The sequence below is a fragment of the Pinus tabuliformis genome, chromosome 1_2 (assembly GCF_031772625.1).
Source record: "Pinus tabuliformis cultivar Carrire ecotype Pingquan chromosome 1_2, CPIR1, whole genome shotgun sequence".
Classification (NCBI taxonomy): domain Eukaryota; kingdom Viridiplantae; phylum Streptophyta; class Pinopsida; order Pinales; family Pinaceae; genus Pinus; species Pinus tabuliformis.
Window position 1 is genome coordinate 687,690,659 of NC_142298.1, and position 12,119 is coordinate 687,702,777.

A 12,119-nucleotide genomic window follows, 5' to 3' on the forward strand; every position below is an offset into this window, starting at 1 on the left:
TAACATAAGAAACTAGACAATCATAGACTTTCCTCATTTTCATTGAATACAAAAATATAACATCACATCTTAAAACACAATCACTTTTAACTTTTTACTCCATTCTTATTGAATGCTAAAATTTGGCACTATCTACTTAGGCCACAATTTTGCAGGAAAGTCGTTTTTCCTTTTTTTTCTTCAAAAAATCTAACCATAGGAGTGTTTGGATCGTTTTTTTTAATGGTGGAATTATATTCAACGTCATCAAAAGCCCTAAAACACCCGAAATCTTGAAACGTTATAGTTGTAACCCAAATTTCCCAAAGTTTTTGTTTGTCAAAATCTTGCCTAAATTTTCAGTATTTTCCTGGCAAAATTGTGACCTGGTTAGGCTATTCTCTAAAATTTGCAATCAACCTAACGTCAAAGCATCTGCGGTTAGATCTGAGGGCTTTGGGGTTTTTGGCAGGAGCAGGAGGAGCGGACGGAGCGAGGGAGGAGCGGTCGGAGCGGGGGATCATTCGAGGTTTTTTTGGAGGGGAGGTTTTGTGCGCAGGTGTAAGGGAGCAGGAACAGGAGCAGGAGCAGGAGTTGGAGCGGGCGAACTGAGAGGGACAGGAACAGGGGATCCGACAGGCGCAGGGGAGCGAAAGGGAATAGGATCAGGAGCAGCGAGCAGGAGCAGGTGCAGCGAGCAGGAGATCCAGGAGGTGCAGGAGATCCGGGAGGAGCAGTAGCGGGTCGTGAGGAGCGGGCTCCCCTGAGTAGGGCGGCGAGAGGCTAGCAGAGCGGTTTCGTCCTATAGGCTTCTTTTCTTCTTCTGGTCTCTTAGTCTTCTCCGAGCGGGGGCGAGGTGGCTTCCCATGCCGCCTCTGCCCCCGGTTCTCGCCTCTGCTCTGGTGGGTCTTCACCTTCTCGGTGGCAGTTAGGCTTGTTCTGGCCGCGGAATATCCTTTGCAGCGTTGAGGGAACACTGGGCTTTGCTCTGTTTCGTGCCGCTTCTATGGATTTTTCCGTTGATCTTTTCTGCCGGCAGATGCGGTTGATTGTGGCAGTGATCTTGTTTCTCGTCTGATTTCGAGTGGAGAGTTTGAGGGGGCGGGGAAGGAGTGGCTTCTTGTGCTTCTCTCTTCCTCATTTCGTGCCTCTCCTTTTTGTATTGGGCGGTCAGATCCTGCGCTGTCTTCCGTTGCTTATCTGCTTTGTGCTTTGGTGCCATTTCTGCACCTTATAGATGTGTTTGCCATGTTTCTGGGCATATTTGGTCTTTCGGGGCTATATTTGGTGATCTGTTTATACAGATTTGTATGTGGCTCGGTCCACTTTATTGCATATGCTTCTTGCATTTTGCATCATGTAATCTCTTTTTATATGAATATATTATGATTTTTTCTTCTGAAAAAAAAAAATCCTTCCAAGTTTCATGTTTCCCTTTCGTGGTATTTCTAATTACAGTTAATCATTTTGAACGTTGTATTGCATAATAACATTTTCAATAATTAAGTCGATGGGCTTTTCTTTTAAATCAGTTCACCTCAGATTTTTGTCTACCTTCTCCGTCTACGCATGACATCTGTGCACCATATGAATTCACATTTTAAGGTTAACATTTGTGCACCATATAACCTAACCTTTTATGACTGACCTTATTTACCACTGATCTTTTCGTGCAAAACTCCCAAACCTCAGGGATGGGGCAAGGGTATCCTTGTTTTTATGTCGAGCTTGAATAAACATTGCTAGAACCACTTGGAGCAAAGAAAACAACATATATAGATCCAAAGGTGGTTGAACTCGCAATATGATATCTAAATCTAATTCCATACCAAATAGAGATCGAGATCGAGTAAAAGCAACTTCCCACTGTTACGCCATGCTTGCTTTGCGGTAAGGTCCGGTCAAAATAGACTCGAGTCTTTATTCCCTTTCAACAACAATCGCTTCAATTTACACATTTGGGAGGGAGTTCATAACATATTTGTATTTATGTCGGTGGGGAATTTGCAAGGCAGTTGGCTGGGATTCTTATGGCTTCATAATATAAAACCCTGAAATGTTCTTAAAAAAAATTCTCGGACATTTTTTCTACAAATAATCTTGTGAAACTTTGCAGAATCTTCGATTGTTAATTAGAAGAGGTCAATTGTACAATATTTGTTAATTACTTTACCATCCACCTAATAATTCTTGATAATTCTAAAAACTCTATTAAAAAATATAAACGTATATTAACATAACTATTAATAATTTATTTTCAAATAATTAATTGACTTAATTTGATTTACAGAGTTCTATCATTATATTATTATATGGTTTTCTTGTCTAGCCATCAAAGTGATATCAAAACTCTAGATAACAACCATGATTACACCATAAATTAAAATTCGAAAAATATAAATATTTTTTTTTTCTTTTAATATTTTCAATTTTTGGTAGGATCTTCAACAACTCTTTTTTCCTTTTCAACAAGCCAAAAATGTATGGGGGATTTACGCAGTGCGTTATATTAGATATCATTTTTTGGGATTCAACTGCGTTAAGTAAGTCATTCAAACGTAGTGGGATTGAAACTAGTGAAAAGTGGAGAACGAATCACATAGCATCAATCATCACTTCCGGGGCTTGCACCCGGTAACCAGGACTTCCCAGGAGGTCACCCATCCCAGAAGTCCTCTGGCTCAAGCGCGCTTAACTGTGGAGTTTTTCCACAATCAAGCCCACTTAGCTTGCTACCCCATTTGCAAAACCTTAGCAAGTATTGTGCCTCATGAACCATTCAAGTAGAGATCCCTTGACTCTTTTTGAATTTAAGTATGGGGGATTTACGCAGTGCGTTATATTAGATATCATTTTTTGGGATTCAACTGCGTTAAGTAAGTCATTCAAACGTATGACCATTTCCATGAGAGGTAGTCGTAACTGACTAATTTCTCATGATTTTTGAATAGTTCACTTAGCACTCATTGCATCGGGTGATGCTCACATGGGTGAAGAAGTGGGATTGAAACTAGTGAAAAGTGGAGAACGAATCACATAGCATCAATCATCACTTCCGGGGCTTGCACCCGGTAACCAAGACTTCCCAGGAGGTCACCCATCCCAGAAGTCCTCTGGCTCAAGCGCGCTTAACTGTGGAGTTTTTCCACAATCAAGCCCACTTAGCTTGCTACCCCATTTGCAAAACCTTAGCAAGTATTGTGCCTCATGAACCATTCAAGTAGAGATCCCTTGACTCTAAGGGCTATGAGACACATGAATAAGTATCACATTTAGAAAGTTCAATGGTTGTTGTTGTATGTATCGATAACATAGCAAGCAACAACATAACAACAGAGATACACAATGACATTATTGACAAAATCAATCATTTCATTAAATATTGATAAAACAACGTTGTCATAACATTGACCAATGTAATTTATAATATTTAACATTGCAAAAATAATTATTTCAATATGAATAACTACCTCATATATTTTATGTCATTATTTCTAGATATTGTAGTGCATGATTTTTAAATAGGTGTAGTGATTTTTTATTCTTAAGCTTTGCAAGAAAATCATTCAAAATATAAATCTTTAAAATATTTGATACATAGGTAAATAATATATTTTCCATCATTTACTTCCCATCATAATTTAAATCTTTGCATAAGGAAAAAAACTAGAATAAGAGGTAAATAAAAGAACATTATCGAGGCCTCGATCCCAAGGCCTCGGCAGAAAGTAATAGTGTGAACCATGACTACAAGCATCATCCTCATAAAAGGAAAAAATCAAAAGCTCTGTGTCCGTGGATAATCAACATGGTGCGAAACTTGCGAGATCACAAGCATCATCCTCAAAGGGAAAAAAATTAGAAGCTTTGTGTCCATGGATAATCAGCAGAGTACCAGACCTGCTAGATCTATAGAGGGATGTCAGAGTGGGGAAGTGAAGGTGAAGGACTAGCCATCAAGGTACTCGTGTCATTCGTTTAATGGGGGGCACTAACATTGGTGAAACCTTGTAATTTAGATGGAACAACACGGGTTTACTCACATGTTTTTATCACAGAATATAATTTTTTCTATCGCTTTATCGTTTAATATTTTATAGTATTGCCTAAAAATGGGAAGGAAAAATGTTTGTAATGAGATACTTTGTTTATACATTTGATTTAATTAAATGGTAAAAAATATTATTATAATATTAATTATAATTCATGAATTAAATGTTTTTCAAATCCCAACTCCAAGAAAAAGCACTCTTTGATTTGTGGTAAGGATCTTTTAAAAGTATTTAATTTGGATTAAAAAAATAGATTATGGGCTAGATTTTTTTGGTTGAATACTAAAAATATTTAATTTGTTTTTTTTTTTTGTCACGGTTTATGTTTTTTGGTTTACTATTAAATAATGATGAAAAGATAAAACCTAGGTAAATGATTTCCAAAGGGTGTCTTTGCTTATGAGTGGAAATATGTTCCTCTTACCTTTGAAGTGGCAAATTATTTTGTTGGTAGTGTAAAACATTAGGTGAATACCATACTAGAGAGTTCTTACAAAAGTTCCATGCATTTGTGAGTCCATTGAATGATGTAAAATTATAAAAGTTTCTATTGTTGGCAATGTAAGAACCATCTCTTGAATAGTTGCCACATCTTATATTATAGATTGTAGGTGACAAGAAAATCTCATTTGGCATTGTTAAGAAAAGTGTGCATGGCACCACGGCCTATTTGATTGATATGTATAGACAAATTATGAGAGTTTCATCATCTCAATATTTCAATTATTATTTTAATTTTGTATTACCAACTTAACACAAACACACTAAACAACCTATCTAATATAATCTAAGGATGGAAGGAAGTTCAATTCATCACATCAACAGGGCTCAAAACGAGCAGGTAGACTTGTTGTCAAAGGAAGGTCTTCAATCGGCTCCAGGTTTTTGGTTTATGAAGGTAACTTCTGATGGGAAAATTTTTTCTATCCAAGAATTTTCTCCTCCCAATTCCTAATATCATTAAAGCTGAATCTCAGGTATGCACTGGTTTACTTCTCTTTTGTCTTATGATCCCTCCGATTTTGTTTAAAAATGATGATGTATCATGTGATTTTACTATGTAATGCTTCCCTTCTCCGGAACTTTTCTCCTAGGTCTTTTTCATGAACAATGTAAATTTTTGAATCTGGATGACAATTTTCTGAGCTGTCGTTTCTCTCAACAAATCTGTCTTGCCGCTTTTTTGGATTATGCTTCCCACTCATATTAGCGCTTCAAATGATCCAGACCTTCTGGTCATATACAAAATTACAAGCAAATGTACTATTCTATCTTTTTATATATCTTAAATAATACGATCTTACTTTTTTTCGCCATTTGGAAAAAAACAATTATCATTTCAAAACAAAATACATTTTTTCTATAATTTAACCATGCTAATACAACTTTTCTTTTCCAATTTAACAATGCTATGGTCGGATCTATACACTTGTAAGCCAATGGCTAATTGTTTGATCTGCTATCTGCCCTCCACCACACGTGCTCGCTTATTGTATCCAATCCATTTCTGCTACAGACTGCTCGGGTATCCACACAGTCCTGCAGTATTCTCCGGGTAAATTAGCAATTCTCTCTTTCGCTTCTTTTAATTGCAGAAAAGATGATATCTTTTCAGTTAACATGGAAACCATTCATCACGACCGAAAGCCCAATGGCAATTTCCCTGCTTCCATTCAATGCAAAATCTCACTTAAAATGTTCAAATTTCTGCGCCCAATTGGCAGCCTCATCCACAACTCCACCAAACAGAGATGTTGCCATGGAATTTCTCCGCAATAAATGTGGTTTGACAGATGAAGATATCACAAAAACCTTTAAACAAGGCAGAAGTGGCCAGGGTTTGCTTTATAAATCAAGTGAGAGTTTGGAAGAGGTTTTGGAGTTGTTTAATGAATGTGGTTTGACTAACCCTAAGCAGATTCGAAGGGTGGTCCTTTGGAACCCTCGGATTTTGTTCTATAAACCCCAAAGAAGCCTGAAGTCTAGGATTAACTTCCTGAGGACTTTCATGAAGAAAGACGATATCGCCAAACTCATTTGTAGTGATTCAAGTGTTTTTAATTACGGTGAGAAGAAGCTTAAATCTGCGATTTCTCTTTTGCAAAGATTGGGCGTTGATGGCGATGCATTATCGGAATTAGTGGGAAGGGCACCCCGTTCGCTCAAGGCTTCAGAGGAAAAAGTCATGGAGTCATTTAAACAGGCTGAGGATTTGGGGTTCAAGAAGGGGTCAAAGCTGTTTGCCTATGCTTTGCGTGTGATATTGACAGTAGGAAAAGAAAATATTTATCGAAAATTGTGGTGGTTGAGCAGTCTAGGTTTCTCCGACAAACAAATTTTGGCTTTATCGAAGATACACCCAATGATTCTGGGGCTTTCAGAAAAAAAATTGAAGTGTAATGTGGATTTTCTGGTTAATTCTGTAGGACTAACATTGGATGATCTTGTTAGTCATCCATTTCTGTGTGGATTCAGCTTGGAGAAGAGGATAATTCCTCGGTATAGAGTAATGGAGGCATTGAAGTCCATGCGAGTGCTGGAAAAAGAGTTGAGTTTCCCAAAGGTTGTTAGGTTGTCAGAAAGAGATTTCTTGGAGAAATATGTCAATTCCAACGGCGAATTCTCTTCAGTTCTGCAGGATATTTACGATGGTGGGAAATCCGTAAGTGTTGTCATTGACCAGGAGACATGCAGTGAGCGTGTCTGATAAGGTCATGATATTTCATCAGCAGCTTCAATATGATTTTCCCTGTACAGTATTTTCCATTTTAAAATACTGTTCTTCAGCCAGAGAACCCCAGGTAAAGAAATTTTAGTCTGAGGTGGTTTATAATGGTTGTGTGACTTCCTTGGTGCAAGTGGAGTGCTAATAGGGTGCTTGCAACGCCAACGTCATAGTCCTAGTTACCATTTTACAAGCAGATTTGAGAATAGGAACGGTTTGACAATTTTGCTTCCTTCTTTTTAATTCAAGGTACAAGACATCCTCTTTTCCATACTCCATTGGCAGCATCATTGCCTTTAAATGTCTAACTAGACTCTTTGTACCATGATAAGAGACAAATAATAGATTGATTTCTTGTTAACACACCATTTTCTGTTCTTTATCATTGAACTCTTGCATTTTTACAGGAAAATATAGCCCGGGCTTCTTCTGCAGGCATACTTGTCAACAAAGACCCAATCTCTGCAAAAACAAACCAAGTTATCAACCATACCAATGAAGAATATTGTGAATTGTTTGAGCTTAAAATAGCGAGTGATTTTGTTCAGTGTTAATGAGGAGTCCAATTGCAATCTAGTGTGCTTGCTTCATTTGTTTGACCTGGCAGATGATTTTCCTTATTGATATATGCATTTTAGAGAGAAACCAACGTTCTTGATTCATATTGCTGCTATTGCTTCAGGATGTTACTTGCTGCAAGTCTCAAGTTTGGAAGTTAGAGTCATGCTCCTTTATTGTGTTGCTCCGTAGTATGGAGAGAATCAATGTCAGATGGGTAGTTGTTAGTGATCCATTTGTTTGGGAATTTCACTGGATAGAATAATGGTAGGTCCATAGTCACAAGATACAACGATTTTAAAAAACTACATCCTTCATTTTATAGTACCAGGCATTCATTTGTTTGATATGTTTACATAACTAAATAAAAAAGAATGGTAGTCCGAGACTCCGATAGTCACTATTTTATCATCTTATATGCAAATTTTGCTACAGACAATAGCTTTTTCTTCTTTTGTAGTGGTTGGGGACACTCTTGTACCAAGCCTCGACTTATTGAGCCTTCTAAATTGCCCTAGATCCTCATCCCTTCAAATCTCGAAATTGCAGTGACACTCGTTGTTTGAGAATTTCACTGGATAGAATAATGGTAGGTCCATAGATAGAACGATCTTAAAATACTACATCCTTTATTTTATAGTACCAGGCATTCAATTTTATGATATGTTTACGTAACTAAATAAAAAAGAATGGTAGTCACATAGTCACTATTTTATCATCTTTTATTCAGGTTTTGGTACAGCCAATAGCTTTTTCTTCTTTTGTAGTGGTTGGGGACACTCTTGTACCAAGCCTTGACTTATTAAGCCTTCTAAATTGCCCTAGATCCTCATCCCTTCAAATCCTCATCCCTTCAAATTTTGAAATTGCAGTTAGTAGGCACCTTAATTCTACCTTGATTATTATATTCTATTTTGATAGATTAAGTATTTACTACCTACATATGTGCCCTTAGACTTGATTGTGTGTTGTCTTAGGGACCCCAAGCAGCTAGGGAAGCCTCCTTCATATAAGATCTATCCTTCACTAAAATGAGGGAAGTTGTTGCATAGGTGACAGTGGTAACACTTATGTGTTCCACTAGTCTTAGTATTGTTGAGAATTCAAGGCTTATAGGAATTAGGATTTGATTCCTATTTCTTGATAATTACTTGTGAATTATGTTGGTTTTTTTTACTTTTTTATTAGTTTATCTTTTATCAAGCAATTACCAAATTATATGTATATGAAGATCACAAGCACAAGAGACACAAGATGTAGGTGCTTAGCAAGGGCAAAACCCTTATAATGGGAAAACCCAGTCAAACTCTTCCTTCAGTAGATTCAAATCAAGATAAGACACTTCTAGACTTTTAGACCTAGACAAAGACCTCCTCCAACCACCAAGCCAGTCCTTCCCTTTAGTAGATGAGCCCTGACAAAATCTCCAAGTGACAGGTCCCCAATAACAGCTTCAGTCTAGAATTTTGGCCTCCCATTAGCATAAATTTGACCCCCAACTATAGAATTTCAAACCTGCAATAGACAGAATTTCGGCCCTAGTAATTGCCTAGAAACTTCACACTTGTGAGAGATACATAGCCCATAAACTCGAATTAGGTCTTCCCAAAAAAATTCGTCCTTCTCCAACTACTTCGCTCTCTTTTTTTGCCTTTCTTCCTTGAAGATCGAACTTGTTGAGTGAATACTCCAAATAGGTTGAATTGCCTCTCTATATATAACCTTTTTGCTGGGTCGAATTGCCCTAATGTAGGCCGACTTCATGGGGACAGGGCTGACTTGGTGTGGAGGTGACAAATAACCTTTTTGACTCAAAAATAATTCTTTTTACATGATACAAAAGCCCAAAAAGGGTCTAATAAAAATGACAATGACTCTAATGACTCAAGACAAAACCTAGAAGCCTTCAATGGAGGCTTTGACCTAGAAAACATTGACCCAAGCATGAAACCCATGCTTTAATAAGTCATTTTCTTTAATAATAAAATTTCTTTTGACAAGTACAATTATGAAGACCGAAACTAGTTACATTCTTCAACACTCCCTCTTAACTAGGGAGGTATTCATAATTACATACATATAAGAGTACATGGAAGATTTCAAAATGAAATGAACTACAAAGAGTTCTAGCACACTCAGTGTTACGAACTAGATACCTAACCAAGGTATTCTATCCGAGTGGGACTAAGGGGACTCAAGCTTTAGCCATTCTAGGTACCATCAAGCTTTTAAGCTCTACCACCAACCCAGGGATCTAGGTGTTATCCCAGGTTGAAGCCCCATGACCAACACCACCCTCCCTTTTTGGGATCTAGACATCAACACATAGGCTGACCAAATGTCCTCGCAAGCATCTTGCCATAAGATGCTTCATCTCACCTTATCAACTAAATTTGTAACATCAACCAACCTAAGCATGCTTCTAAAATATTCAAATTTCTTATTCGGAAGAGATTTCGTTGGCACATTAGCTACCTGTTCATTTTTCAAGATATATTGTAGCTTCACAACCCCATCGTGTACCAAACTCCTAATGTAGTGGTACTTGTTGTTGATATGCTTCATCCTTGCATGGAATACATGGTCTTCAGACATCTTGACACTGCTTTGATTATCACAATTTATCACTGTAGGATCTAGAGGTTTTCCAAACAAATCTGACAAGAGTTTTCTTAACCAAACAACTTTCTTTCCTAATTCACATGTAGCAACATATTCTGCTTCAGCACTACTTAACACAACAGGATCTTGTTTTCTACTCATCTATGAAATCATTGCATATCCCAAACTGAAACATCCACCAATAGTGCTTCTTCCATCAGTCTAACTGCCACCCCAATCGGAATCGGTAAAACCTGTTAGCTTGAATTCATTTCCATCATACTTTATAGACAGTGATGTATTGTGCCATGTAGGTATCACAAAATATGCTTGGCAGCGATCCCATGACGAGGCTCCAATTGAAATTGACTAAGAATATTTACAGCGAAATATATATCAAGTTGTGTATTTACCAAGTACATTAGAGAACCCACCAACTTACGATATCTAGTAGGATTGATGAGACTAGAGTCGGAACTTCTCAACTTCTTAAGATTGGTGATCATGGGAGTAGTCATAGGCTTGGAATCCATCATATCGAATTTCTACAACATATTGATTATGTATTTACCTTGACCTAGATAAGTCTCACCGGGTTTCTACTAGACTTCCAAGCCTAAGTAATAGTGCATGAGTCCCAGATATTTCATCTCGAATTCAGATGCCAACATTTTATTGCATTCTAGTATTCTGCACTCGACACCTGTAATAAACAAATCATCCACACATAGTAGTATAATGGCTGGTTCATTCTTTACCACATTAATGTAGAGATTTTCATTGGCAAAACTTTTTATGAACCCAATTCTTAAGAGATATGCACCCATCCTTGCATACCATGCCCTAAGAGCTTGCATCAAGCCATATATGACTTTCTTGAGTTTGCAAATATGTGTATCTATGTTATTTATTTCGAAGCCTTCCGGTTGTTAATGTATACTTCTTCATCAATGGTTCCATTTAGAAACGTTGTTTTGACATCCATTTGATGGATATTCCATCCCATAGTAGCAGCTAGCGAAAATGTTTCTTCATAGTCTATTCCTTCCTTTTGTGAGAAACCACTTGCAACAAATCTAACTTTGTATTTGTCTATGCTTCCATCAATAGCATGTTTGATTTTGTAAATCCATTTTGAGGTGACAATCGATTTGTCACTTGGTATAGGAACGATTTCCTAGACCCCATTCTCCATGATGGATTGATATTCTTCTTACATCGCCTTTTTCCATTCTTTATGATGAGAAACTTCTTCAAATGTAGTTGGTTCAACTTCTATCAATTTTTTCATGTATGTTGCATATCCTAAATATCTCTTTGGTCTTTTGCTTTCTCTAAAAGTTCCTTTAGTAGCTCCATGTCCTTCAACATCTTCAAGTGCAACTTTTAACCAATTTGGCCTTTTCTTTGATTTGGGAATGATTATAGGTTGAATAGGCTCACTTGATCCTTCTTCTTCTTCTTCCTCTTGGTTTATAGTTGTCTTGTCATGATGCTCTTTTTCTTCAAATAGTGGTACATCTTCATCATCAGATTCAATTGGTATATCCTTGGATCTTTTATAGGCATGATTTTCATCAAATATAACATCCATGCTAACTGCAATTTATCTTCCTTGATGTGGATTCTATTTGCCTTTGAAGAAAGGTTGTAACCAATGAAGATCTCTTTTATGCTTGCATAATCCAATTTCTTTTGCTTGTCTTTTGGAACATGGATGTATGCAGAACACCTAAAAATTCAGAGATGGTCTACACATGGCCTCTTCCCTATGAATGCTTTTTTCGGTGTCCTATTATCAAGGATTCTATGAGGATTTCTATTTTGTATATATACTATTGCCATTGATGCTTCTCCTCATAGAAACTTTGGTAGATATTGATCAAATATCGTAGTTTGTATACATTCTTCAATTGTTCTATTTTTCCTTTCTGTAACTCCATTTTGCTCGGGATTGTAGGGAACAATGAGCTCCCTCTCAATACCTGCTTCTTTACAATATGAAATTAATTCTTTTGAAGTGTATTCTCCACCATTGTCAGATCTCAAATTTTTTATCTTTCTTTCAGTTAAGGTCTCCACTTCAAATCTAAATTCCTTGAACTTTTCAAATACTTCATCCTTTGTTTTGAGAAGATTGAGCCATGTCTTTCTAGAGATGATCATCAATGAAGGTCACATAATAAAGATGGCATCCAAGAGAT

General features: G+C 37.1%; 1 protein-coding gene across 1 annotated transcript; it reads left to right on the forward strand.

Annotated features, from left to right (window-relative positions):
• The first annotated feature begins 5,446 nt into the window (after positions 1–5,446).
• On the forward strand, positions 5,447–7,551 carry LOC149207602 (transcription termination factor MTERF8, chloroplastic-like). Its single transcript, XM_089393921.1, has 2 exons — positions 5,447–7,005; positions 7,164–7,551. The coding sequence occupies exon 1, from the start codon at positions 5,632–5,634 to the stop codon at positions 6,736–6,738; it is 1,107 nt and encodes a 368-aa protein (XP_089250047.1). The 5' UTR covers positions 5,447–5,631; the 3' UTR covers positions 6,739–7,005; positions 7,164–7,551.
• The last annotated feature ends 4,568 nt before the right edge of the window (positions 7,552–12,119 follow it).